Source organism: Cucurbita moschata, unplaced genomic scaffold (genome assembly GCF_002738365.1).
Source record: "Cucurbita moschata cultivar Rifu unplaced genomic scaffold, Cmos_1.0 Cmo_Scf00004, whole genome shotgun sequence".
Classification (NCBI taxonomy): Eukaryota; Viridiplantae; Streptophyta; class Magnoliopsida; order Cucurbitales; family Cucurbitaceae; genus Cucurbita; species Cucurbita moschata.
Window position 1 is genome coordinate 6,311,585 of NW_019268520.1, and position 26,539 is coordinate 6,338,123.

Consider the following 26,539-nt stretch of genomic DNA (forward strand, 5'->3'; position numbering starts at 1 on the left):
AATACATGCATTATTATTTTAAATATAAAATATGATAAAATCTACAAATTTTAAACTATTTTTTTTCATTACCATTATTATATATTTTAAGGTACATTTATATATACATATATATATATATATATATATGTATTAAATGATTAATAAAATTAATAAATACTAGAATTAAAATGGTCAACTTAAAAAATGAAAAAATGAAACGAATAATTAAAAAATTTAATAATAGCAGCTGACGAGAATCCAGAAGCTAAAATAAGACTTAGAAAAGTAATTTTAAAATATGAATATTTACAAAAATAATTAAAAACCTACGAGCGTACACGAGTCACGAGCCCATTGCAATGAAAAGAGCGGCCCATAGAAAGCGCAGGACCCGGGTGGACCAAATCGCCGATTTATATGAATCTTCCCGTTTTTCTTAGACCTCGCCGACAATTTGTTTTTCCGTCAACGCTTCACCGCTGATCCGATCTATATAATTGGCTTTATTCAGGATCTTCCTGCCGGCCGATCTGTCCGGCTCTGAGTTGTAGACATGGCTTCAGCCAATGGCAAGGTACGATTGACGAAGGAATCCCCCTTTGTTTCTTGCTTTTAGCGTTCAATTTCACGAGATCTGTGCTTTTTTTAAATTCCATTTCTGATTCCGTGTTCGAATTCCTTTTTCTTCGAATTGGTTGTTTGGATCGATCAGTATGGGTCGAGGCTCGTCTTTTTCTTCTTTTCTGAAACCTTGATTTCATCTGGTTGGGCGGTGCTGGTTTGAATCGGAACGTTGTTTTGTTGGCTGTAATTGTTTTGGATGAAATTTGAGTTTCTGGTTGTTTGGCGCTCGCATTGTAGGATCTGTAAATCTTGATTTTATGGGTGAAATTTATTTCTGGGGGAAAAATCTAGGGAAAGACGAACCCTAAAGGCGAATTGTCGTTTCAAAATGGGAAATGTCGAGCGATTGGGTTGGAAAATTGTGATTAAACTGCTTTGCAATGTCTGCATTCATCATTAAAGTTCGGATGATACTTGAAATTGTTATTACTTTTGTAGATAACTAATTTAAGATCGAAAGCGTGCTAGGTTTGAGAAATATGGTGAAGAGAAACCATTTTGGTTTATGCTTAGTGTTAAGATATAACTATGAACGAAACTGCCTATTGTAGGTGAATTATGAGTTCTCCATTTCTGAAAGCGCCTAATCAGTCATTCCTTCATTGGATCCATTCATAATATGAACAGGGAAATATGATATGGTGTGCTGTGTTCACCAAAATTGTTTGTGGCTCATTGTGATGGGTTATTAATTGTTGTTCTGCAAGTGAACAGGGCAATGTGATCAATGACGTTGAAGCAAAAGGATTGAATCCAGCGCTAATAGTTCTTCTTCTTGTTGGTGGGTTGCTGCTGATTTTCCTCGTAGGGAACTATGCACTTTACTTGTATGCACAGAAGAATCTCCCTCCCAAGAAGAAGAAGCCAGTATCTAAAAAGAAGATGAAGAGGGACAGACTGAAGCAAGGAGTGTCTGCACCTGGAGAGTAAAAAACAACAGAAAAAGAGAAAATTTAGCTCCCCGAGGTTTCCTTCTCTGTAGAACGTTTTGATTCTCCAAATTTTCCTACATAGACTATCTTGAAAGTTGCTACAGGTATTTCCTATTTCTGCTGTCTTAAACTCTTCCGAAATCGAACTTGATCATGAGTTTCTTAACTCTTATTACATGGGCTCTTTTCTCTACGTGCCATTGACTCTTCACTACTTATGCCCATCTTCTCTTTTTTGCACACACCAGAAATATTTTTGTTTCTCCATTTTTGAACAGCCTTAGCTCAATTGCTTTTTACTGTTGGAATCCTTTTTCTTTTTTTTTTTTTGGACTGCAAATGTGAGATACAGTATTTATTAGTATTTATTAGTATTTATTAGTATGTAGAAACCTCTCTCTAGTAAACACTTCTTAAAAACCTTGAGGGGAAGCCTAAAAGGGAAAGTCCAAAGAGAACAATATATGCTAGCGGTGGGTTTTGGTTGTTACAAATGGTATTAGAGCTAGACATAGGGCGATGTGCTAGCGAGGAAACTGAATCCTGAATGGGGGTGGACACCAGGCGGTGTGCCTGCAAAGACGCTGACCCCAAAGGGGGTGGATTGGGGGGTCTCACATCGATCGGAGAACGGAACGAGTGCCAGCGAGGACGCTGGGTCCTGAAGGGGGTGGATTGTGAGATCTCTCGTGGGTTGAACGAAGCATTGTTTATAAGGGTATGGAAACCTCTCCCTAGCAGATGAGTCTTGAAAACTTTGAGAGAAAACTCGAAAGAAAAACCTCAAAGATACAATATCTATTAACATTGAGTTTGGGCTATTACGGTAGATTTTTTTTTTTTTGAAAGGGTGGGGTTGGCTAGAATGTATACTCTAGAGAGGAGAGAGATTACATTGGTTGGTTGAGTGGATGTGTGGAGCTCTGTTAAGGAAATTGCAAGGGACACTCTTTTCAACAGGAATACACTCACGAATTTGTGACAAGAAACATGTAGTCAACTAGGGAAAAGACATGTTCTTGTGGGGGGCCATTGCTACTTGAATTTGGTGGAACACTGGAGAACATTGAAGCCTGGAAAAGCTTTACCTTTCAGTGAAGTAAGTAAGTGATGTTGTCCCCTTTCTGCGTTTTTGTGGGATTCATTGTTTTCAAGTCTCAATCAACATAATTGCGCCTTCTGTGTCCGAACAGGCAAAACGCTGATACAAAACACTCAGCTTTTAGACTTTTCCTGTTTTGTTTTGTTGTCATTTAGCTCACTTGCTTGCATTGCTATACTACTACACTACCGCAGGCAACTCAGTATATCTTTTCATATGGGCAAAAGCAGTAGGCCATTTTGTTTTTTGTATTCCTCCTGCTAAACCCACGGTTCCTCTGGTTAAATTTCGGATGCCAATTGCCCTTTAGCTGAATTTAAACGTTTGATACTTACTAACGTGTTGATATGAATTGATACAAACTTCAATTTTCCAAATAAAATTGCACATAATGAGAGATAAAGTCACATAATTGAACAAAAATGAATTGTGAGTTCTTGAGGGATGAAGAATGTGGAAGGAGACAGGACATGTGAAGAATGGGGAAGGATGGGTCTTCTGCCGATTACACAAAATTGTCCATTTCAATATTTTTTTAAAAAAAAAAATAATAATAAATTCAGTCAGAGTATCCAAAGATGCTTTATTTAAAGCTCTCCATTCCATAACTCCTAGAAGTTACAACTTACAAGAAGTTGTGAAATAACCAAAAGCAAAAAACATTTAATTCAATTTCCAATCCAAAAAGAAAAAAAGAAACCCAAAAGTTATTCCCTGTCTGAAAAAGTGTATATTAATGGTGCCATGCCAAGGCATCTACAGAGAGAGGCATTAAATACAGAAGCTCTAGATTTTGATGGGTCAAGAAAATTAGCGAAACTCCAAGCTGGGATTGAAGCTATGGAGATTGTTCTCACAGCTTCAGATATGAGGAATTTATACAAAAAAAAAAAACTATCAATATTTAAGTAAAAACAATGAAACAGTAAGGAGATTGAGATTTTGAAGTGGTTTTTTGGTTTATATATCATGAATTGTTGGTGAGCTTGAATCAGTAATCCCCAACCTTCTCCTTTTCCAGAATCCCATTTCTGGGTTCATCTTCTCCGCCGTTCTCGACGGCGCAGATTTGCAACGTGTCAAAATCAAGGGCCGAGACGAGCTTCCTAGTGCTTCTTCTTCTTCCCCTGTTTTTTCTCGTTCGATATTGCCCGATTTGATGATTTCTGTGGTGGAATCGTCGTCGATGTTCTTCATAAATTTCTTGTCCTCCTCGAATTCTAAGCCTCCACTCGGATCTTGATCAGAAACTGAGGCTCTTTGGGATGTGGGTTTCTCAATTTCGACCGTTTTTCCGCCATTGTTGGGCTTTGTGCTCTGTTCTTCTTCTTCTTCTTCGTGATTTTTCTCGGTTCTCAGAGGAGAGCCCCAAAATCTACTCGCTAATGATGTCGATCGATATGGAGCAGATCTGCATCTTGTTAGCAACAATGCATTTTTGGGCGGCGAAGAATGAGAAGAAATGAACGCTTCGACTGTTTCTTCTCCTTCGTCATCGTCGATGGGGGCGACAACTTGTGTTTCTGAGTTCGGAATTTCAATTCCGCCGTGGACGGGGGTTTCATGCGGCGGCGATTTTTTTCTACTTCTCGATTTTCGGCGGAACCCAACTTGGAAAAATGAGACCCATCTCTGAAATATTTGAGAAGAATTGGGCTTGATTTTCTTTCGAAAACAGGGGCATAACAGAGCAGCTCGGATCCAGCGGCAACGGCGGCGCGTAGGAGTACCAGAGCGTCTGCTACGGCGCGTGGAGGAGCGGCGAACTCGGACCTGGCCGATGCAAGTGACTTTAGGGGACGAAGGCTCTTGGGTTTCAATGGCGGTGGCGTTGTTTTTCTTTCTCATGAACATCATCGGACTCGCACGCGACCTTCCTCTGCTTTTACTTCCCACATTGCTCCTCAAAAACCTCATCAATGGCGGCGGAAATTTCTCCGTCCTGCCTGGGCTCGAAATCGGCTTCGCCGATGGCTTCATTTTCAAAACCCCTTTTCTTCTTCGAACACTGTGCGAAAAAGATACTCCCACAGAGCCCTTAATTTCGGTTCGTCTATCTCAAATCGCCGCCGTGAAGATGGGCAGTTCCCGGCCGAGTTCTTCACTGGTAGAGTTAGAAGGTTTCGTTTTTCTTTTTCTTTTTCCTTTTTTTTTCTGCGGGGAAATATTTGTTTTGTGTGGGAATATTTATATGTGTGAGTGCACGGACGGTGAAACGACCGCAGAGATTTTTGTACACTACAACACTGGAAGTTTGGGGGTATTTCGGTAATTTGGAGAAGAGGGTTCATTTATTTATTAATATTTGCGAAGCTATTAAATGTTTATTTTATTTATTTATTTTTATATATGCAGAGGTAGCCGTTTTATTTAGTCTTTGAAAATTCGATGTGTGGATCATTTGTTTTTATGTTTCCCTCTTTTCACACTAAATGGAGTTTTGATTTTGACTTGTGATTTAACACCAAAATAAGAGGTTAAAATATTGGTGGTTACACAGCCCTATACCTTATAATCTCAAGCGTGCATTATTAATCGCTCGATGTAAGTCTTGAGCTCAAACCAACATGTTAGTTTTAATCGGTCATAGATCGTCAATTTTATGACGTTGGCTGATTGTTCTATAATTCGGTGAAAGCATATGATAATACTCACAAAATCAAAGTTTAGAAATCAAATAGATATAAGGCTCAAAGTTTACCGACTCCATTTATAGCTTAATCTAAATAAAATAATAAAATTAAGCTATACAAAAATATAAATAACCAGAGGACAATATCAATAATATAAAACAATTTTTCTAGAATAATTAATAATGCCGACAATAGACATCTTTTAACACAAAAACAACGTACCTTTTGTACATGAAGATGAAGTTCTTCCTTGCATAGAGTAAGAAGGTACACGTGCGAAACAAAGTCCAGCACAGCATGTCACCGTCTCCTCCACCACCTTCAACCTCGACAAAGCGACATACCAATATGGCAAATTCATATACATACATACATACGTGTGTATATATATATATATAGAGAGAGAGAGAGAGAGAGAGAGAGAGAGAAACCAGCATCATCATTTGTTTTCAAGGAATTCCAAACACCAGCATCATCTTTCAGAATGGGTGGATGTTTGGAGTATCAAGTAATTTCATCCTGCAGACAAGAAGACAAAAGGTCAACTAATATAGCTGCCTTCCACTCTGATGGGGCTAACAAAATCATCAGGGAATCATTCAGAGAAGTTCAGCTCCAATTACCATGTGCTAAGTATAATATTACATAATATATTCAACTATCACATGCAGTTTTGTGGGAGATCTACAATTTGATGTAAGTTAAGATCTGGCAGCTTTCTAACTACTTATTGCAACTATTCTATAATCCTATCGTCATACATTACAATCCCAGGTTTCAGATTCAACGGGTCTTTTCATCCCAACTACTACCGATCTCATTGGCTCACAGCCCATCTGGTTAGATTGCTCCCACGAGCTGCAGCTCGGATTCTTCTCAGTGTGAGCTTCAGCTTCATCATCTGGGATTCAACACTATTTGTTAGAGATTATTCAATTTGCAAGGCAGTCGAGGTGAGCAATTATTGTAATCAATACTATAATACAAGAACTTGCCAGAAACTGTTGTTAGAGAGAATTCAGTGAGGCGTTTCACACAGTCCTTCAAGGCTTGGAGTTCAGCTTCTTTCTCATTTAGCTTGGATTGGGCGACATGGAGTTCGGATTCCAACTCCACAATTTGATTCTCCTGCTGTTCAATAAGCACATGGCACAGTTTCTGATCCAATTCCGCTGGTACTACACCGTGCGATGGATAAGCATCAGATCTTGGGTTCTCTGGAACATGTAATTCAATAGCTGAAACCCTGGTCTGGAAAATCCCAATTCAATCAAGTTAGCATAAGATATAGATTGGATATTTTGCTTTAGTCGAAACTCGTCCTACTATCACATTCATCAAGATTTGATTGAAAAATTAATGCAGTAGAACTGAAAGGGTATGCCCCATTCAAGGCTTAAAGACTATCACCTTTTCCAGTTCAGTTAAAGCTCCGGCTTGGCAAGTGTCTTCAGATGAACACCATGGCAGTTTTTCAAATTCAGTGGCGAGCTCTGCTTCCAATTCATCCATTTCATTTATCTCTGGATCTGGTTCTTCAGTAAGAACACTGCTTCCACATTCCCCATCATCGAACATAGACAGTGTGTAATTTCTCACCTCGTTAAGACGCCTCAACTCTGCACTAGACCTGTCAATTTCAGGATGAATTGGCTGCAAGTTTTCTCTAGCTTTGCCTGTCTGCACATGACGTGAATATTTTCTCCTGTAAAGTTCTGATTTTAATTCTCGAACAACTTTTGCAGTCTCGTCCACAGTTACATTCAGCCTCTTTATTTCTGTTTTTCCTACCGACATCATGTATATGATTCCAACACCAATTCCCCAATGAAATAGAGAGCCATCTGAAAAGAACATAAAAGCCACACATGAACAGTAGCTTAAGATGACTGATTCATAGAAGCAACAAGAATTAAGGAGGAAATCTTGTTAAACTAATAAACTAGAAACAGCAAACACCGCTAGCTATATATGTAAATGTTTGGTGGTGAATGAACACAGTTCATGTTTACCATGCATAAGATTTGGTAGCTGTTTCAAATTTAAATACCAAATTAGGCACAGTGATGCAAGACTTTTCTACAAGAAATTGAAGTTAAATGCTAAATGAACCCAAAAGGTTGGAGTTTTTAGACCTCAAGAAAACAAAAAAAACAAAGCCTGCAAGTTCCTTTCTTAATTACATACTCAAGAGGGCTTAGGATTTGAATGTTCTGAGTCCTAGGTTCAAGCCCAAACTGAAAATTTAAATAACTTTTGATTCTTGGCCTTTTGGAGCTGCGTGGGTGGGCTAAGCCTCCTGATAAACAGTGGGGTGGGTTAAGCATTCAAAGATTGAAGAAACGGATCATCAACAAAACAGTGGGGCCCCACGCCCTAATTATGAAAGAAAAGAAGAAAAAACCAAAAAGAATACTCTGCAAGAACGAAGGTTGCATAACTTTTATCAAATCTAAGTAACTGTTGACTCCCCAACCCACACCATGCAACTAGAACTCAAACGTATAAAGAATGCAACAAAAAGACATGCCTCCTTGTTTTCACCGCATTAGCTCTACAAACAACAAACAAAAAGTTCTTTTTAAACCAAGTTAAATTGAAGATCAGAAACGAGCATACTCAGGATGTGCAATCCAAGAAACTAATTGAAATAATATTTCTACATATCTAAAACAATAAAGATCGCTCAAAACGAAGATAACCCACTTATTTAACCATATACAACTCAGTAATCAGTCCACAATTTCTGTCATTTTGAACGTAATATAATCAGGAGTCCAGAAAGCTGCGCATTCCGTATTCTAGTATCTTATTGAAACAAAAGAAGGATCGCCGTAAGGATCATTAGCAGTTGAAACTTGAAATGGTTCTGTCGGCACTGTTCTTTCCGAGAAACCAAACAGAAATAAAAGGATTTATATTCAAATGATCGCATAATCTTACCTTTGGAAGAGCAGGACTCACTCTTGGAAGCACCTAAGTTCTTAGTAATTCTCCTCTTTTTCAAAAGTACAGAAAACCTTCCCGAACTCTTTTTTGGCTCCGTCGCCATTTCTCTAGCAGCAAAATTTTCCACTTCGATATTTTTACCCTTACCTTGTTTTGCCGCTCCACGGCACCGACTCCTAGTTTTCTTCCTCAAATTCTTCGATCCAAGTCGAGAGCTCGTCGCTCCACGAGAATCCGAACTAGAAAACCTGAAAATCCCCTCACGTTCAGACTCATTCAGTCCATTCGAGACCATAGGGGACCCAAATTCCGTGTCGATCGAACCCTCGAACTTCACAATGCCATCAGATTCCTCCCGATCTACGCAACTCTCATCACATTTCTTCAATTCTTCTGCAATTAATGTCCCATTAGGGTTTACACCGGCGCCGAAAACGTGCTTCGCGACCAGTCCAGTGGATCCTGCCACCGCCGCGGCCAGAAGAACCTGCCACATGGAAATCGAAAAGAAAAAGCAGAACAACAATCGTGAAGAGAGAAAGAGAAGATGATATCGATGAAATGAGTTGTTGGTGCGGTGGAGGATATCCGCCGCGCGATGGTGACTACCACCGTGACACTTTGATCGTACTGATTTGGAAGGAGTTTTCAGTAGACACATTCACATGCTTCCCGCTTTAAATTGTCGTCTCTCCGATAGGAAACTACAGATCGACCTTTTTCAAATTTTAGAACCCGGGTTATGGGCTGGGCTAACTCCTACGGCCCACATTATTTGGGCCTGAATTGAGTGTGACGAGTTTGAACCCTGAGCTAATGGGCTGGCCTAACTCCTACGGCCCACATTATTTGGGCCTGAATTGAGTGTGACGAGTTTGAACCCTGAGCTACGGCCCACATTATTAATGTTTCTAAGACTTCTTGCATAAATATATAAAAACAAAAGATAATTTAGTCAAAAGAATAAATACCCATTTCTATTGCGACAAGCAATGTACATCTAGAAAAACTACTTGAATAACTAATCATATTCTGTAACCCAAACAAGACTCCATCTGTAATGGATCACAACTATCATCTAAAATTTGCACCATCAACTCCTCTAGCATTGTGTATATTCTACCTCTCTCTGGATGCAAGCTATCTTCTGCAAAAAACACATGAACTCTATCCTTGATCTCAATCCAGCTCTGACCTGGAACTTTGCTCACATCCATCCGTCTCATTGATCTCCTTAATCGAGCGAAGTCTTTCCAATGGCCCGAAGAAGCATGGATGTTGCAGAGCATTACGAGCGCAGCGGAGTTCGATGGATCATTTTTTAATACATTCTCTGCAGCCCTTTTGCCAACCTCAAGATTACCGTGGAGTTTACATGCTGCTAGCAGAGTCATCCAGACGACGATGTCGGGTTCGAAAGGCATTTTCTTGATGAAGTCCTCTGCTGCATCCAAGCATCCAGCACGGGCGAGTAAGTCGACGATACACGAACAGTGTTCTTTGGTTGGTGAAATGCCATCTTGCTCTTGCATTGTCCTGTATAACCTCAAACCTTCTTCTACCATTCCAATATGACAACAAGCAGTAAGGATTCCTATAAATGTAATTTCATTTGGCCTAATGCCAAGGCCTCTCATGGTTCTGAACAGCTCGAAAGCTTCTTCACCGCATCCAGCCTGAGCATATCCAACAATCAAGCTACTCCATGAAATGACATCAGGATCGTTAATCGAATCAAACATCTTTCGAGCACATCCAAGGGATCCACACTTCATATACATATTGATTAACGCATTCGAAACAGAAGTATCAAGATTCTGTCCTGATTTCATGATAAAGCAGTGAACTTGACTTCCCACTTCGTATGATGCTATTTGTCCAGATGACACCAACACATTAGTTAAAGTAACACGGTCAGACTTAATGTGAGAAGCAAGCATTAGCTTCATTAATCTTAAAACCTCTCCAGCTTGGTTCTGCAGGCGACATGCGGTAAGCATGGTGTTCCATGAAACGATATCAGCTTTATTTCCTATATCTTCAAATATTTTAAGTGAATCATTCAATACTGAGCATTTTGAATACATGCTAAGCAAACCGTTGCACACAGGAACTTCTAAATCGAACCCGGTCTTGACGATGTACGAGTGAACCTGCATTCCCTGATTAAGCATCATAGGATCTGAACAAGCACAAAGTAAAGAGAGGACAGTAACATCATTTGAAGCAAGTCCTGTATGCCTCATCTGAGAAAAGAATGACAAGGATTCCTTTGCATCACCAACACTAGCAAATCCTGCAATGATAGCATTCCAGGCAACTAAATCAGGCTTTTCAATTTGACAAAATACTGTTCTGGCAGATCCTAAAAATCCACACTTTGCATACATGTCACAAAGGGAGCATCCAGCAAAACGATCACTTCCTAACCCAAATTTTATACACAAGCCATGTATCTGGCGTCCACAATTTGGTTCTGAGAGACTGCTACAAGCACTGAAGGCACTACCAAAGACAAACTCATTTGGCTGATAGATAGCCTGAGAAAGCATTTCCCTAAAATGGCATAAAGCTTCAATCTCATAACCAAGCTGGGAAAACCCAGCAATCATTGAGCCCCAGGAAATTAGATCCTTTATAATAATATGAGAGAAGACATTTGTTGCATCAGCAATTTGGCTGAACTTGGTATACATAGAGATTAGAGCATTCTGTGCAATTGGGTTACCGCCAAATTCTGACTTTAGAACATGGGCATGTAGTTGCCTTGCTAACATAAGATCATCAAGTCCTGAGCAAGATTTTACTACACTTCCAAAGGTAAAGTGATCAGGGATATGTCCTGATCGTAACATTTGAACATACAATGTAATGGCATTATCATCTTGACCATAATGTGAGTATCCAGATATCATGGAGGTCCAAGATACCGCATTCTTCAGGGGCATTGCATCAAAGATATTTCTTGCTTCCTTCAAAGACCCACACTTCCCATACATATTAAGAATATGATTCTGAAGAATCAAATCAGGCTGGTAGTTGAATGTCGACATATGACAATGTATTTTCCTGCCATGTTCTAGGGACCTTAGAGAAGAGCAAGCGTGGATTAAATGGGTATAAGTGATAGAATTCAATGGAGAACTTGAACACTTTTGAAAAATATCAAATGCTTGAAGAGCTTCTCTGTGTAATTTTTTCTTGCAGAGAGAGATTATATTATCATCGTAAGAATGTTCAGTAACAGGGCTGGGAGGAGGAGAGGCAAGCAGGGAACTGAATCGAATATGGGAGAGTGCTAAACGCAGTTGAGGTTTGAAGTTCTTTATTGAGGTAGCTGGACTACAGGGGTTGAAGAAAACAATAGCTTCTGATGATAAAGTTACAAAATATATAGAATGTAAGGTTCTTATAAAAGCCATCCTGCAGTGAACAGCACGAGATTCACAAATGAATGGTGCATAAATAAAGAGAGAAAAAACTTCACCGCTTTCCAATTTATCCATCCCCTGCAACTGCACGAGTCAACTTCCACATGGAGATTTCAACCATGTTTGATCTAAACCACAATCTCCAGTTCGAATTAGAGACTGATTGCATAGGAAACAACCAGAAACCATGGGGTGGAAGAAATTGAACACATGAGGCAGTGCCTAGAACAGGCATTCAAATCTGGGAAGTCAAACCAGAACTTACCGGTTCCATATTAGAAAATCCCTTGTGCGCCAAATGTGTACAGCTCCAGTTCTGAAAACCAACTATATTAGAGTGGCTCCGTTCCCGTCGAAACATGCAAGCTATATCTCTAAGCGGACATTCTTCAAACACCTTGCGTACAACATTTCAATATCGACAAAAATACAGAACCATCACAAATATTCATACACTACGAAAATTCCTTTGAATCCCAAATGCAAAAACAATATTCAGAGTCCAAAAAGCGTACCTCAATAGGAGATGTTTGGAGTTCCCATCGCAATATCATTCCATGATAACAGATAGACTTCAAGCCGCACAACCGAACAAATGAAAAAATTCATCGGTCATGCCAATATTAGAAGGCGACAACAATGCCCAATAAACTGAAATTTAGAAACAGAGACATTATCCAAATACAAGTTCTGGAGCAGCAGCAGCAGAAGAAGAAAAGCCGGGACTTCCAAACAAATGAAAGAACAACGTCCTCGGGGGAGGGAAATACCTAAATCCTTGCGGTTTCGAAGTGGAAACGAGCGGAAGAAAGGGTAAAGGAATTAAAACTCTGCAGAAGAGGGAAACTCCATTAGAGGTCTGAGCTTCGTTCATTTTCCTCGTCTTTGATTCGAACTGGACGGCATGGTGCTTACTTTTGACCTGTGGTATGGCCGTATGGGTAGTTTCGTAATCTTTGATTCTATTATAGCGGGAAATAAGATTAATTATAAATAAATTAAATTACAAAATTTAATCTTTAACCTTTTTTATTTAATATAAAATTTTTATTTTTATCTATAAAAACATATCATAAGAATACTATTTATCTCCTAAAAATCAAATAATACATCAAATTAAAGATAAACATTGAAAAAATAAATTTTAAATAGAAAAATAACTTAACAAAAACCTAAAATGACCCTATTTTATAATTTATGGATTAAAATAAATATTTTATAGATTTGAAGACTGAAATAAAACAATTAAAATTTAATAACTAAAATAAAATTAAAAAATGTAATATTTAAAAGGTGTAGGGACTAAAACGATTTTTCAACATATTTTTATTTTTATTTTGTTATAATGTTTTGACTAATATGAGTATATATATATAATCTAGAAATTTGCAACCACCGTGAAGAAAATGGCTTTGATCCTAACGTTAATTATATTAGTTGATGGGTTCCATCCCACCCAACAATTTGGTGCACAAAGAAACACCCTTCTATCCTTCTTCCTTTGACTTCAAGAAACCGCTAAATCAAACCATCTCCTCCTCCGCCTCCTCCGCCTCCTCCTCCATGCAAAAACACAATGAGATTTCATTTTAAATTCCCTCTCCCAACTTCCTTCCATCATAACATCTCTCCAAAATGGGATCTACTGAAAGACCTAAGAAGAGAGCTCAGCTCTGCAAGAAAGCCATCCTCCACTTCTCCCTCTGCTTCATCATGGGCTTTTTCACCGGCTTCGCTCCCTCCGCCAAATCCTCCATCTCCTCCGCCCCTTCTAACAGAACCGAACTCCTTCCTCCTCCGATTTCCGCTCAGAGAACTTCGAATTTCAGCCGGAACGTGCTCGCGGAACCACCGCCGGCGAGGAAAACAGAGGAAAAGAATCGGAAAGAGGAACCGGAAATGGAGCCGCGAAGGCAGATCATAATCGTGACGCCGACGAGCAGTAGGGATAGGTTGAGAGAAGTAGGGCTGAGGCGATTGGCGAATACGATTAGGCTAATAGGTCAGCCATTGCTGTGGATTGTGGTGGAGGCGAAGAGTGAATCGAGTAATTTGGCGGAGATAATGAGGAAAACAGGGATTATGTACAGACATTTGGTTTTCAAGGAGAATTTCACGGATTCAGAAGCGGAGATGAATCATCAGAGGAACGTCGCTTTGAAGCACATCGAACATCATCGCCTTAGTGGAATCGTTCATTTCGCCGGACTTTCCAACTTTTACGATCTTCGATTCTTCGATGAACTCCGTGAAATCGAGTACGATTTCTTCTTCTTCTTCTCTCTCTCTCTCTCTCTCTCTAATCATTTGCTTATTCAAATTCAAAATTGGCGTTGAATTCAGAGTGTTCGGGACATGGCCAATGGCGGTGGTGACCGCAAACAAGAAAAAGGTAGTAATCGAAGGGCCTGTTTGTGATTCTTCTCAAGTAATCGGATGGCATTTGAAGAAAATGGGCAACCAAATTCAAAACCCTAAGCCCCAAATCCATATCTCCAGTTTTGCCTTCAATAGCTCCATTCTTTGGGACCCCGAGAGATGGGGTCGAACTTCCTCTGTCCAAGACACTTCTCAGGTATGTTTAAATTTCTATGATTTTGTTTGTAATTATTTATAGTAATTACTCCTAATGATTTTTATTAATTTTCATCAGAAGTCTGTTAATTTCGTGAAACAAGTAGTACTTGAAGATGAAGCTAAACTTACCGGCATTCCTTCGGGAGATTGCTCAAAGATCATGTTGTGGAACCTTCGTTCCTTCACTAAAACTCCTCCGCCCATTCAGCAGTTGCCACCTGTACAGGAGGTCACCCAGACTCCGTCACAGCAAGGAACTTGATAAAGAAACCCAAAAGTAATGTGTAGGAGGGTACATTCACCCATCCAACGGTCTTGATATTCCCGATTTTTTATTCATTTTTCTTTTTTAATTGTAATACTTAATCTCTTCTATTTCTATTTAGAAAGAGGACTTCGGGTTTATAACCGTTTCGGAATGGGGCAGGTAGGCCCACGTACAGTGGGCCCATTTAAAGCACAAATTGGTTCAGATTGGTTGACCTGTTAGCCCAGTGGGTTGGTAATTGGCACTGTACTCTGGCCCATTGTGTACGTGGGCCCATTTAAAGAACAAATTAGTTGACTGTTAGCCTAGTGGGCTGGAAGTTGACTCTGTCCTCTGGCCCATCGCTTAAATTGGAAATTTCCAGTACTTCTGCCTTTGAATTTTGGGATACTCTGAAAACGGTGATAATTTCAGAAATGATGAAATACAAATTTGGATTATCAACTATTTAAAAATCTCTAAAATAAATAAGTTTCTGAATTTAATTTTACTCAAATAACTTAATTACCATTAATGGAAAATGATTTCTATTTATGACTATGTATTAATACAATAAGAAAATGTTAAGACTTCAAATATGGAGGAGAAATTCATCAACTTAATAGAAAGAGCTCGATTCTAGATGATGATTGCAAGAGCCTACCAAGAATACAGTCAAACAAGTCGGTTAGGCGTAGCAACGGAGGACCTAGATCATTCGTATGGGACAACGAAAGCCAAACTAGTTCACCAATTCTTTTGAATTACATGACCCTCACTAAATCAACGAGAGCTAAATCTAGGTCGAAGAGTCATGGAGAATAATGAAGCTTGAGAAAGAACGCCACTTGCTCTTCATGCTAAGCAATCGTTACTATAGTCGAGACGGTATTCCATGTAGATTAGGGATTGCTTCAAATTTGATAGAAAAAAAATACAGGCCATAAATTACCTGAGTTGTTTACTAGAAACCAAATAATAATAAATAAATAAATTGCCTTTTTTTATTATTTGTAATGGTGATAATAATTCATATGTTATGGCACGGACCCAACTAATCCAGCTGAAAAAAAATATCGGTGAATATTGGTTAAAGATTTATATAGATAACTTGTACTATTTATATATGGTTCAGTTTATTATATATAATTTTATCAGATTTAACCGCCCCTTTATATAAATATTTACCATATATTTATTTATCAAATTTTTACTATAAATAATAGTTTACTATCTATAGCAATTGAATAAACTATTTCATATCCCAATATATACCAATATCAATATAATCTATCGTTACAATATAATCTATCATTCATTATGAAACAAAATTTTTTAAAAATTTAAAGCAAAATATCCATCTAAATTTAATAGCAAGTAATAATAATAATTGGTTAGATCGAGATTACTTTTGAAATTTCGAATATTTTAATATTTTATTTTTTAAAATAATTTAGCAATTTCTATTCTTTATTTCTCTAAACCCTATTTTCACCCTCCCGCCACCGACGAATCGCCACCGCCTCTCCTCTCCTTCTCATCAATTTATTTATTTCACCGTTCGAACAAGCCTATTTCCCGTTGCCGCCCCTCCCTCGCATAGTCCGCCACTGCACCTCTCTCACCGCGCCGCTCGCTGCTCGCTGCTCGCCGATCCTGCTGGACATCGTCTCAGCGGCTGTCGCAGCACGCTGCAGTCTCATCTTTTCCGACTCCAAGGTCTGTTTTATCTGGGCATGTTATGTTAGTTTGTACATACACAATACTGAGAAGAAAATCAAGAGTGTTTGTTTAAGTTCTTCATCACTGTAAGTTCAATCAGTCTAAATGAAAATAGATGAAATAGAAAAAAAGAAAAAAAAAGCAGGTTGACTGGGTGCCGTTGTGTTTGCTTGAATAAATAAGAAGCTGCGTAATATAGAAGAAATTACTGGGAGGCAATCTGATTCCATTATTTTCTTACATGCCTAAATTCAATATCCTTCAAATTCGACCAATTTCGAAAGAATGGAGTAGCTGTTATGATTTTTTTTTGTTTTTTTTTTCGCAACGATAGCCGAATAGCCACTATAGAAACAGCCCTGCGACAAATTTGAACTGCCATGTGCTACCCTCTGCCTTTTGATTTGTTGCATATGTAAGTCAATTGAGGCTTTGATAATCTGTATAACGCTTTGGTCTCTACGGAAAATTGGCTTGTCTCTAAGATCATGACTTTTCTGTCAACACAATTATCAATCAAAGTAGTGTTCATGGACCTCTACCTTTGTTTTCTTTGCATGTTTTTTCAAGTTCTATGTATTAAAAAATCGTATATTGTTTCAGGAAGGGTTAATCAACTGTCCATTTCCAATGGCGGGCAATGTAGCTTCTCAAGATTTAAGGAAACACGCTTTGGAGGCATTGGAGAGGAGGTGTGCTGCTGCGAAAGTCGAACTTCTTCAACAACAGAAGAAGACTGGTTCTACAGAGAAATTAAAGAAAGAATTTAAGGGAAAAGCTACTTTGAACGACTCCTCTTCAACTGTTGTTTCGGGAAATCAGTATGATTCTTCAATTCTTTTGCCGTCTGAAGGGAAACCCTCAAATAAAGGTCCCCTCGTCGTAACTATGGTTTTAATATTTTCGTTTGCTGGGAAGGCAGTATGTTTTAGTTTGCTTATTATTAGTTGATTTCTTTCATGTGCAGATGTGAATGAAAGCGACCCTATATATTTCACCCTCTCAGCTGCTGTGAATGAAAATTTGATGTTTACAAATATGGATGTAAGTTGGCATCACTGGAAACTTAAAAGGGCCTTTCAACGTTTATAACTTGGTTTTCTGTTTCTTAAAAATTAAGCTTATAAATGTTATTTCATCCACACATTTGTATGTCTGCATCCAGCTTTTTGAAAGCAATTTGTGAATGAAAATTTGATGTTTACAAATATGGATGTAAGTTGGCATCACTGGAAACTTAAAAGGGCCTTTCAACGTTTATAACTTGGTTTTCTGTTTCTTAAAAATTAAGCTTATAAATGTTATTTCATCCACACATTTGTATGTCTGCATCCAGCTTTTTGAAAGCAATTTCAATATCTTAGCAAAATTTTGAAAACTGAAAAAGGTAGTCTTTAAAAATTTGTTTTTGAGATTTAGTTAAGAAATTAAACGGGGTATGAAAAAGATGAAAAAATACAGTAAAAATTGTGAGGAAATAAGCATCATTTTTAAAACATTAAACTAAAAAAGGAAACCGTTTATCAAACGAGAACTAATAAAACTCATACTGAATCTCACGTCTTCTGTAGGTTTCAAGTAATAGAGGAAGAGTGGTTGATAAGATTTGTCACGAGCTAAGAACTAGCGGTTACATTAAGCGGTCAAGAGAATTGAAAGTTGATGCTTGGATCCTTCTTGATAACTTTGTTCCCAAACGTGCTGAAATGATTGGCTCTCGGAAGAGAGCTTTGCAGAGCAGTTCAAAACGATCCAAAAGGCATATGTCCATGAAGCAACATAAAAAGTGTGGAACATTTGATCTGCCTTCTGATTTCCATAAGTGAGTTCCATTTTTCTCCTTGGTTTAGAGCTCTCATCACCATCTCCTCGCCCCATTTTATCCCATATAGGATTGAATAAGAAAATGATGCCGAATATGTCTGTTTATCCTGAAATTAGAATTAGAATTTAGTAGTTGATCGATATCCATGGAACATGAAATTTGGAAGGTTATTGAGTAAAGTCATGTTTGTTGCATTCTACTGAATGTTATACTTGTTCTTCATAAGCATCCATTGAAATGAGTTTTCTTCAGCTGCCACGATCATTTATGTTTGACAATGGATTATTTTGTTTGGAACAAGGCTGATGAAAGTGTCTAATTCTCCTGAAATTAGAATTAGAATCTATTTGTTGGTTATTATCCATCAAAACAGGATTAAGAAGGTTATTCATCAAAAGGGAATTAGAATCTCAAGAGTTCTAAGTTTGTTCTTCATAAGCATCCCATTGAAATGGGTTTTCTTTTGCTGTCACTATCATTTATGTTTGACCATAAATTATTGCGCTTTCTATTTCAGGTTTGAAATCTTTTGGCCAATGCACGATATGTGGAAAAGCTACATGAAACAACGGCTGTGCCATGTTGGGTTAGATTTTTACTTTTTGTTACATCAATGGTTTGCCTGTATTAGTGGTATGTTATCTATTTGATTGGGTGAGCGGAGTTTCAAATCTTGCAGGCCAGATACATTAGCTCGAAATCTTCTCGTCGTAGACCTTCATGGTGCCATGATCCTAGGTAAAACCATTCTTTTCTCCTATTGAATTGTTTGCATTCATATCATATTTATATAAATTCCTTGTTCATCAAATAAACCAATTTTCATACCACGAAAGAAAGCACAAAAAACAAGACCCAACCAACAAGAAGGCTACAGAAAGAAACAAAACAAGAACAATTAGAGAATTTTGTTGACAAGAACCATTAAAATGGTTCTGTAATAAGAGCATGAGGTTTCATACTAGTGTTTCTCTATCTCATATTGGCTATTTTATCATTTGATGATATCCACTGCAGTTGTTGAGTGTAAAATACCTGCTTTTACTGGAATAAGCGGCATCATGATTCGTGAAACTGCAGAAACATTTGGAATTTTTACTAAAGATGAGAAGTTTCGAGGTAACTCCTCCTTATGAATCTTAAATCTGTTGCATTTTCTGTGATCAAAACCAATTAAGTTCTATGAATTTGGGCAGGTTTTTCTAACAAATGACCTTGAATGTTTCTTTATTTGGTGGTTTTGATCTTGCAGTTGTGCCAAAGAAGTCTTCTGTGTTTATTTTCCAATGGGATTGTTGGAAAATTACCTTGCTCGGAGATAAACTCAGTTCAAGAATCCCCAGTTTGCCATCTAAAAATTGATTTCAGTCAATGATCTTCAATTATACAGTAATATTTACAGTGTACAGGTAATTCTCTGCTATTTAACCCATTAAAATGGGTTTTTTTTGGGGGTAGTTCATAAATATATTTAATTCTTTTTAAAATTTTAAATACTCAAATATAAATTTATAGTTTAATTAAATTGTAGAGGTGGTGGTCCATTATGCAGCAAGAAGCAGACAACGAGAAAGGGTTTGTTTGATGTCGAGACAAACATTAATTGACACCGACCACAATATGGCATAAGCCTTTCCTCTCTGCAACAGGATAGCCGCCGCGTTACGGTGGTTCCGCCGTACGTGCCTTCTCAGGTCCACCGTGTCGCTCTCTCTCTCCCCCACGGTTCCTCCGCCGGTACGGCCGCCCCACACCTACTCCCATGTGCGGCACTAACCCAGTTGTTTCACAACGCAATAAAACTTGTAATATTTTTATATTGATTATTTGCTTTATTTATTGGAATTTGAACTTTCTAGCTCTAAGAAAATAATATATATAAAAACTACCACCGAATTATATTCATTTTGAAAAAATTAATCATGATAATATTATATTATTTGTTTAAAAATTATATTTATTATTTTTTTAATTTGGTTTCAAAATTATATTCAATAGATATTTTTTAAAATTTTAGACCAAAATCTCATTACAAGATTTCTACTTCCAAAGTGGTTTAGAAGCGATTATAAAGCATATTTTATTTATTTATTGCGAAAATTAAAAAGAAAAAAAAAAAAAAGAGAAATGATTTTAGGAAATGGTTGCTTGGCTTAGAATCAAGTTGAATGTTGATGCTGATGCAATGATGATTCAGAGCACAAGCTCATAGGAATGTAACATTTGGGTCATTGTGGCCAACATCAATGCCTCCCACTTATGGTCACATAAAAAAACACGGATAAAATAATCTCCTCATTATTATTTAAATTAATTTATAATTTAAAACTCAATAAATATAATTGAAATTAAATACTAAAAAAAATCATTTTATAACTAAGCTTTCAAAAATGAAAACATAAAAGGAGAATGTTACAATGAAATAATAGTTTTACTGTTAAATATATATATATATATATAATATTTTAAAAATTAATTTGAGTCCCCGTCTAATAATTATTAAATAAAGTTTTCAATCTTTTGTTAAATGTATCTATTTTATTTTATTTATTTTTTATATTTTTTTAAAATTCACAAATTTATTAGATATAAAACGTGTCATTTGGACCACCACCTTCTTGATAAACTTCGATGTTTATAAATTTGGTGATTCCTCTAACATCAAATTAAAAAATTCAATAATTTATTATACATTTTGAAGGTCGAGAAACTTATTAAATACGTATTAATTTTTTTAAAAAAAATTAGACAATAAACTCAAAATTAATATTCGATTGATAATTTTAAACTTTGGATATTATATAATTATAGTATCTAAACTTTAAATTGAAATTTATAAAGCAATCAATTTAGATTATTTTCCATAAAAAAAAATTGGAGAAAAAACGTGATTGGAGGGTGAAGAAGCGCGTGAGGCATGAGGAGCGTGGCCCAAAAAAATGACCACTGAATAAAGAAATGTATCGTACTACTGATTTTACGTTGCTTTTCTTCTTCACTCGCTCCCTCCCACTGACATAACATAACAGACTTTTGAAGAGTGAGAAATGGAAAGAGAACTCGGGAACTGAGCACAAAACCAGTTGAAGAAGATGATGAAGAACTAGCACCTCCATTTCACCATTCCTTTGCAGCCTCAACTCAAAAAACTAGGGTTTCTGTAATTTCAAGCGAATTTGTTAAGGAAAATCGCCACCAGCATCAGCTGCATCAGCAGATTTCCATTTTCGGGTAACAACACTCTGTTTTACTGCCTCCTTCCGCTTCGCCAAATGCTGTTTGTTTGAGAATAATAGCCAATATATGCGCCATTTCTGTTCTACTTGCTGAAAGATCTGTTTTCTTTTGACGTGCGCTTTGATTTCGCGTAATGTTAAGCGTTTTGGAAGCAAGCGTCGCGTTTTCCGGATGGTTTTGATTTTTACGATGCGAAACTGTTGAGGTTTTGCTTCTTTCTGGAAGTCTCTTCGTCTTCTATGGCGAGTTTGGTGTTGTGATTCTGCTTATTGTTTGTTTTTATGTTGAATACTTTATACTCTCAGATCTGTGAGTTCAGTTTATTTACCCAACTGGGCCGACTCTGAAAGCCCTTCTTCACCATTCTCCATTAATATTTGTTTTGCTTCTTCCTCGGATATGTTTGTTTCTTTAATCTACTTGTTAGTGCTTTTTATGATCCACCATTGAATACATTGCTTTATAGTTTGTTAACTTCATACTTTTTCCATTTCTAAGTGTATCTGGAATTAAAATACTCAAATGAAAGCTAATTTTTCTCTGAAAAACCCGGCGGAATACACCTTAAATACGAAATTTCATGTAATAATTCGTTTGAATGAATTTCAGGGGCCCTTGGGCCAGAGTAGTGCGTTTCAAACAGAGGTCACTGTAGGGCAAAAAGGAGGGGCAAAAGGGAAAAGGGAAATGTTAAAAGTCCGAAACATGTTTTTTGCCTAATGATAAATATAGGGTTCTCTTTCTTACAATTTTCCATTTACTTTCATATTTGAAAAAAGGCTAAATTGAAATGGATTTGGCTTTTGTTGGTTGTAGTGGGGTTAGTTTTTTGGAGTTTCTTTGAAGGGATTGCATTGTGTGTTGTCTTTTTTGTTAAGTTTGGTACTGATATTGATCTCTGGTAGTGAGGCTGCTATCCTTTGTGAATAATTTTTGTACAAACATATATTGGCTTCCCTTTTCTGTTCTTTTTCTCACGCAAGATTCTCTCGGCTCTTTCAGGTACTGTGGGTCAGAAGACTCTATTAACTCAATTATTTTATCTGCTTGATTATTTTTCTAAGGGAAACACACAAGCATGCAGACACCCAAAGCAAAGTAAGGCTATCGTTTAGTTTTTGAATTGCATAGCTGTTTGCACCCTCTGGCCGCTTAATCGAACGGATTTCTTTTGTTCTTTATCTTTTGGCTTCCCACTTTTCATTCTTGATTTCTGATTGTTTTTAACTGTAATCTGAAATGTTCATGTTTTACTCAAAGAAGTAATACTGTCCATGATGCAATCATGCAAGGTTTTAGATGAGGTAAATTACACGATCTAGTTGCGAGTTGGGTTGGTTTGAGAGATTGATTTGCAGATAAAAATTCACGTTACTCGAGAGAAAAGTGTGGAATTTGACCTCTCCTTATACGTGGGGTCTAAAGATATGTATAGTTTAACATTTAGGATCATGATTGAAGTGATAATATATAATTTAAATTATTATCAGAGATTCAGTGAAGACTGATCAGAGATTGATATGTTCTTAATTACAAGTCAAGCTATGCTGAACACAGAATATGCATGGTAGCTTATCCTCCATTGATTTGTGTGTTTATCCTCTATCCTCTCTCAGGATAAAAGACACTTTTGGTTCATTGGCACCTAGTGGTATAGCTAAGTAGCAACGTTATATTATGGGCAGATATTAAAAGTTGTTTAAATTGGACTGCAGAGTTGGCTCCTCAGAAGTACCTCAAAGAAAATCCCCCAGGACGCCTAGAACCGCTCGTCAACTTAAAACTCCAAGCTCACATCCTGATTCCGTTTCCACTTCTCCACTTGCTGCTAGCAAGTCACCGAGAGAGAGGAGTCCTAGGGTGGTGACTGACCGCAAGTCACCACGATCTCTGGCCACTGAGGTACTTGTTTTACTTTTTATGACCAATGATAGATTATACCATATCACTTTGATTTTTTGATATTAGGATTTTTTTTCTTCTCATTTCAGAGTAAAGTGCCTAGCAAAGTGGCTGAATTGGAATCACAGCTTTCTCAACTTCAGGAGGAACAAAAGAAGACAAGTGACCAACTGAGCGCATCTGAATCAGACAAAAGACAGGCCCAACAGGAGGCGGAAGAAGCAAAGAAACAACTATCAGATATGTCTGCAAAGCTTGAAGAATCCCAACAGCAGGTGCTCGAGCTCTCCAATTCGGAGGAAGATCGTGTTCAAGAACTGCACAAAATTTCTCAAGATCGTGATCGAGCATGGCAGTCTGAGCTTGAGGCCATTCAAAAGCAACATTCAATTGATGCTGCTTCATTGGCCTCTGCCATGAATGAAGTTCAGAGGCTCAAGGTCCAGTTGGAGACGGCGTCTGAATCTGAGTCCACCCAGAGTACGCTTGCTGAGTCTGCACAAACTGAGATAGATTGTTTAAGAACCCAGCTATCAGAGACTCTCTCCCTAGTTGAAAAACTGAAAGATGAGCTTAGTTACTGTAAAGAATCTGAAGCTCAAGCTCTTGAAGTTGCAAGGAAAAATCATAATCAATTTGAAACAGCCAAGGCAGCTGTGGAAAAGCTGCAATCGGATGGAATTAAAGCCATTGACGCTTACAACTCTCTGTCATTAGAGTTGGAGCAATCAAAAGCTCAGATTCAATCATTGGAGGAACAAATCAGCAAGAAGATTCAGAAAGGTTTGTTAGATTCTGAAGACAATGGTTTAGATCCTGAAGTCAAAGCAAAAGCTGCTGAGCAAAACGATGGAAAGGATGATATTAGTAAGGTAAAAACTGAGCTAACCGCTTTGAGATTAGAAGCAGATAAGTCAAAATCTGCATTGGAGGCAGCTGAGGCAAGATTCGAGGAGGAATATGTTCGTACAACATTGCAAATTAGAATTGCTCACGAACTTGTGGAACAAATGAAAGTAGAGTCATGTCAGAAAGAGGCCGAATTGGATGCAGAACTTAAGGAGACCAGGGCGAACTTAGAACAACTGAGAGTAGACCTTAAGGAAAAAGAAACTCAACTGTGTAGCATTGTGGAGGAGAACAAGGAGCTCAACTCAGAGATAAGCAAAATGATACCAGTCGACAGGGAGTCCGAACTAGCAATGGAACTACAAAGGTTAGAGGCTGATATGGTGGAGCTGAAGAACAGGCTCTTGGAAAAGGAAACACAGCTGCAGGGTACAACAGAGGAAAATGATGCACTCAAGAAGGAAATTGAGAAGATCAATGAGGAAGTGGTTAGTATAGCAGAAACAACCAAAGCTGCAGAGGAGGCGCTGATGAAACTCGAGCACGCAACAGAAGAGGCAGATAAAAGTAACCGAAGAGCGGCACGAGTGGCCGAGCAATTGGATGCTGCACAGGCTGCAAGCTCTGAAATGGAAGCTGAGCTGAGGAGGTTGAAAGTGCAAGCAGAGCAGTGGAGGAAGGCAGCTGAGGCAGCTGCTGCAATACTCTCAACTGGGAACAATGGGAAGATTGTTGATAAACTAGTTTGTTTGGAGAACAATTACCCTATGGGGTCACCATACTCGGAAGATCTTGAGGCGTCGCCAAAGAAGAAGAATGGAAATGTGTTGAAGAAGATAGGAGTTTTGTGGAAGAAAGAGCAGAAGAAAACTGGTTACTGAATTAACTATAATACTGTATGAATTGAATGGTTTATGATGTCTTCTGTTCTTCCTTGTACTTTCCCTTTGCCCTTTGCTTTGTTTCATGTTCGAAGACTATGCTAATATGTAGTATTGTATGCAGTGGCAAATGGGCAATGTATAATTTTACATGTCAATCCCTTACATCTTTTGAACTGGTTCGTTGGTTTTAGGACCGTAATAGAATTTGGTTGGAGTTTTCTTTGTTTTCTGTCATTTTCTTCCAATTATATTGAAACACATTGTTAGACGAACACGACTCTCCACAATGATATGATATTGTTCATTTTGAACATAAGCTTTCATGGCTTTGCTTTGGGCTTTCCTAAAAGGCCTCATACCATTCCCTCAATTAATCGATGTGAGACACTTTCATCCAACGCCTCCCCTCGATCAAAGTATGCCTCCCCTTAATCGAGGCTCGACTTCTTTGGAGTCTTCTCTAGTCACTTTTTTACTATCCTTTGAGGCTCACAATACTTTGTTCGACATTTGAGGATTTGCCAATCTATTAGCATGGTTGAGTTACACGACTCTCATGATATTGTCCACTTTAAGCATAAGCTCTCGTGACTTTGCTTTGAGGCATTTTCGAGTCTCGATTAAGGGGAGACGTACTTTGTAGAAACCCAAAACAAATCTATGCGAGCTTATGCTCAAAGTGTACAATATTATACCATTGTGGATGTTAAACACAACTCTACGTGGGAAACACACGCACACTTTATTAAGACCAATCGAGAAGAGATTTACAAAACACTCTGTAGAAACTACTCCTTTGTATTGCTCAGGATTTTTTTGAAGAGATTAAGACCAATCGAGAAGAGATTTACAAAACACTACAAAAAAAAAAAAAAGAGATTTACAAAACACTACGTAGAAACTACTCCTTCATATTCTGTAGAAAGAGATTTACAAAAACTCGATAGAAACTACTCGTTTGTATTGCTTGGTATTTTTTGGATGATGAACTAAGTAGGATGGAGGGTATACTCAGCTTAGTCCTAAAATACCTAAATCAGTTTCCTAAATTTATTCATAAAATCCTAAATCATAAATATAATTACTCATATATGAACTTAACCCTATTGGGCTAGACATTTTAACCGTGGAGAGTCATGTTCGTCTAACACGAATATTTTTTATATGTTTAGTGGCCAGTTTAATAACGACAAATAGATTGGTCTGTTCGAGGATATTTTAACTTTGATGTTGCATAAAAATACGGTTGATTTATATCTAATTTTATTATAAGTACTCAATTTTAGATAATTAAATAATATTAATTATTTTATTTTTATTGGAGTCTAATTATTAAAAAACATTTTAATGTATCATATATAATAATTATTTTTAATGTATTATTACAAGATAAAGATAGAGATAGAATTACGAGAGAGATAGAATTACGAGATATAATTACTAAATAAATTTAAAACCCTAAAATTCAAGGCCTTTCATTCACAATATATTTATTTATGAATAAAAATTAAATTAAACTTAAAAATGTTATAATAATTTAATTTAATTAAAAAAAAACTAATTAATTAAGATTTTTTGTTAGAATAATTACCGAAACAAACAAACAAAAAAAAAAATATTTATTTAAATTCTGATTGGATCTA

At 37.4% G+C, this 26,539-nt stretch overlaps 7 protein-coding genes across 11 annotated transcripts; 4 read left to right on the plus strand and 3 right to left on the minus strand.

Moving 5' to 3' along the window:
* Positions 1-304: 304 nt before the first annotated feature.
* On the plus strand, positions 305-1,731 carry LOC111441328 (DNA-binding protein S1FA-like). The gene is made up of 2 exons (XM_023078270.1): positions 305-556; positions 1,321-1,731. The coding sequence occupies exons 1-2, from the start codon at positions 536-538 to the stop codon at positions 1,534-1,536; spliced, it is 237 nt and encodes a 78-aa protein (XP_022934038.1). The 5' UTR covers positions 305-535; the 3' UTR covers positions 1,537-1,731.
* Positions 1,732-3,284: 1,553 nt separating this feature from the next.
* Positions 3,285-4,944, minus strand: LOC111441509. Its single transcript, XM_023078536.1, has one exon. It carries the CDS (start codon positions 4,618-4,620, stop codon positions 3,601-3,603), a length of 1,020 nt encoding a protein of 339 aa, XP_022934304.1. The 5' UTR covers positions 4,621-4,944; the 3' UTR covers positions 3,285-3,600.
* Positions 4,945-5,871: 927 nt separating this feature from the next.
* Positions 5,872-8,912, minus strand: LOC111441353. The gene is made up of 4 exons (XM_023078302.1): positions 8,217-8,912; positions 6,684-7,117; positions 6,269-6,524; positions 5,872-6,174 (listed from the first exon to the last, which is right to left on the minus strand). Exons 1-4 carry the CDS (start codon positions 8,881-8,883, stop codon positions 6,029-6,031), a joined length of 1,503 nt encoding a protein of 500 aa, XP_022934070.1. The 5' UTR covers positions 8,884-8,912; the 3' UTR covers positions 5,872-6,028.
* A 248-nt stretch (positions 8,913-9,160) lies between these two features.
* On the minus strand, positions 9,161-12,626 carry LOC111441412 (pentatricopeptide repeat-containing protein At3g53360, mitochondrial-like). Of its 3 annotated transcripts, none has more exons than XM_023078392.1 (3): positions 12,424-12,626; positions 12,169-12,225; positions 9,161-11,969 (listed from the first exon to the last, which is right to left on the minus strand). In XM_023078392.1, exon 3 carries the CDS (start codon positions 11,726-11,728, stop codon positions 9,248-9,250), a length of 2,481 nt encoding a protein of 826 aa, XP_022934160.1. In that variant the 5' UTR covers positions 11,729-11,969; positions 12,169-12,225; positions 12,424-12,626; the 3' UTR covers positions 9,161-9,247. The 3 variants fall into 3 exon arrangements, with proteins under 3 accessions (XP_022934160.1, XP_022934158.1, XP_022934159.1); XM_023078390.1 differs by having other exon boundaries at positions 9,161-12,050; XM_023078391.1 differs by having other exon boundaries at positions 9,161-12,040; positions 12,169-12,626.
* Positions 12,627-13,120: 494 nt separating this feature from the next.
* On the plus strand, positions 13,121-14,851 carry LOC111441389 (probable beta-1,4-xylosyltransferase IRX9). Of its 2 annotated transcripts, none has more exons than XM_023078351.1 (3): positions 13,121-13,911; positions 13,997-14,228; positions 14,310-14,851. In XM_023078351.1, exons 1-3 carry the CDS (start codon positions 13,289-13,291, stop codon positions 14,490-14,492), a joined length of 1,038 nt encoding a protein of 345 aa, XP_022934119.1. In that variant the 5' UTR covers positions 13,121-13,288; the 3' UTR covers positions 14,493-14,851. The 2 variants fall into 2 exon arrangements, with proteins under 2 accessions (XP_022934119.1, XP_022934117.1); XM_023078349.1 differs by having other exon boundaries at positions 13,126-13,911; positions 14,307-14,851.
* Positions 14,852-15,959: 1,108 nt separating this feature from the next.
* Positions 15,960-19,880, plus strand: LOC111441684 (ribonuclease P protein subunit p29). Its single transcript, XM_023078771.1, has 9 exons — positions 15,960-16,196; positions 16,803-17,070; positions 17,167-17,243; positions 17,771-18,021; positions 18,542-18,610; positions 18,704-18,762; positions 19,042-19,143; positions 19,277-19,433; positions 19,556-19,880. Exons 2-8 carry the CDS (start codon positions 16,830-16,832, stop codon positions 19,384-19,386), a joined length of 909 nt encoding a protein of 302 aa, XP_022934539.1. The 5' UTR covers positions 15,960-16,196; positions 16,803-16,829; the 3' UTR covers positions 19,387-19,433; positions 19,556-19,880.
* A 1,131-nt stretch (positions 19,881-21,011) lies between these two features.
* On the plus strand, positions 21,012-25,054 carry LOC111441683 (interactor of constitutive active ROPs 2, chloroplastic). Of its 2 annotated transcripts, XM_023078769.1 has the most exons (4): positions 21,012-21,255; positions 22,264-22,359; positions 22,977-23,163; positions 23,253-25,054. In XM_023078769.1, exons 2-4 carry the CDS (start codon positions 22,340-22,342, stop codon positions 24,891-24,893), a joined length of 1,848 nt encoding a protein of 615 aa, XP_022934537.1. In that variant the 5' UTR covers positions 21,012-21,255; positions 22,264-22,339; the 3' UTR covers positions 24,894-25,054. The 2 variants fall into 2 exon arrangements, with proteins under 2 accessions (XP_022934537.1, XP_022934538.1); XM_023078770.1 differs by lacking the exons at positions 21,012-21,255; positions 22,264-22,359 and having other exon boundaries at positions 23,100-23,163; positions 23,230-25,054.
* Positions 25,055-26,539: the final 1,485 nt, after the last annotated feature.

Coding starts and splice junctions, on each gene's coding strand:
- LOC111441328 (XM_023078270.1), top strand. CDS start 536: ATGGCTTCAGCCAATGGCAAG. Junction 557..1,320: donor TGGCTTCAGCCAATGGCAAG/GTACGATTGACG, acceptor GCAAGTGAACAG/GGCAATGTGATCAATGACGT.
- LOC111441509 (XM_023078536.1), bottom strand. CDS start 4,620: ATGAAGCCATCGGCGAAGCCGATTTCGAGCCCAGGCAGGACGGAGAAA.
- LOC111441353 (XM_023078302.1), bottom strand. CDS start 8,883: ATGTGTCTACTGAAAACTCCTTCCAAATCAGTACGATCAAAGTGTCAC. Junction 7,118..8,216: donor TGAGTCCTGCTCTTCCAAAG/GTAAGATTATGC, acceptor TGTTCTTTTCAG/ATGGCTCTCTATTTCATTGG. Junction 6,525..6,683: donor CTTTAACTGAACTGGAAAAG/GTGATAGTCTTT, acceptor GGGATTTTCCAG/ACCAGGGTTTCAGCTATTGA.
- LOC111441412 (XM_023078392.1), bottom strand. CDS start 11,728: ATGGATAAATTGGAAAGCGGTGAAGTTTTTTCTCTCTTTATTTATGCA.
- LOC111441389 (XM_023078349.1), top strand. CDS start 13,289: ATGGGATCTACTGAAAGACCTAAGAAGAGAGCTCAGCTCTGCAAGAAA. Junction 13,912..13,996: donor GATGAACTCCGTGAAATCGA/GTACGATTTCTT, acceptor CGTTGAATTCAG/AGTGTTCGGGACATGGCCAA. Junction 14,229..14,306: donor CTGTCCAAGACACTTCTCAG/GTATGTTTAAAT, acceptor AATTTTCATCAG/AAGTCTGTTAATTTCGTGAA.
- LOC111441684 (XM_023078771.1), top strand. CDS start 16,830: ATGGCGGGCAATGTAGCTTCTCAAGATTTAAGGAAACACGCTTTGGAG. Junction 17,071..17,166: donor AGGGAAACCCTCAAATAAAG/GTCCCCTCGTCG, acceptor TTTCATGTGCAG/ATGTGAATGAAAGCGACCCT. Junction 17,244..17,770: donor TGATGTTTACAAATATGGAT/GTAAGTTGGCAT, acceptor CGTCTTCTGTAG/GTTTCAAGTAATAGAGGAAG.
- LOC111441683 (XM_023078769.1), top strand. CDS start 22,340: ATGCAGACACCCAAAGCAAA. Junction 22,360..22,976: donor ATGCAGACACCCAAAGCAAA/GTAAGGCTATCG, acceptor ATTGGACTGCAG/AGTTGGCTCCTCAGAAGTAC. Junction 23,164..23,252: donor CACGATCTCTGGCCACTGAG/GTACTTGTTTTA, acceptor TTCTCATTTCAG/AGTAAAGTGCCTAGCAAAGT.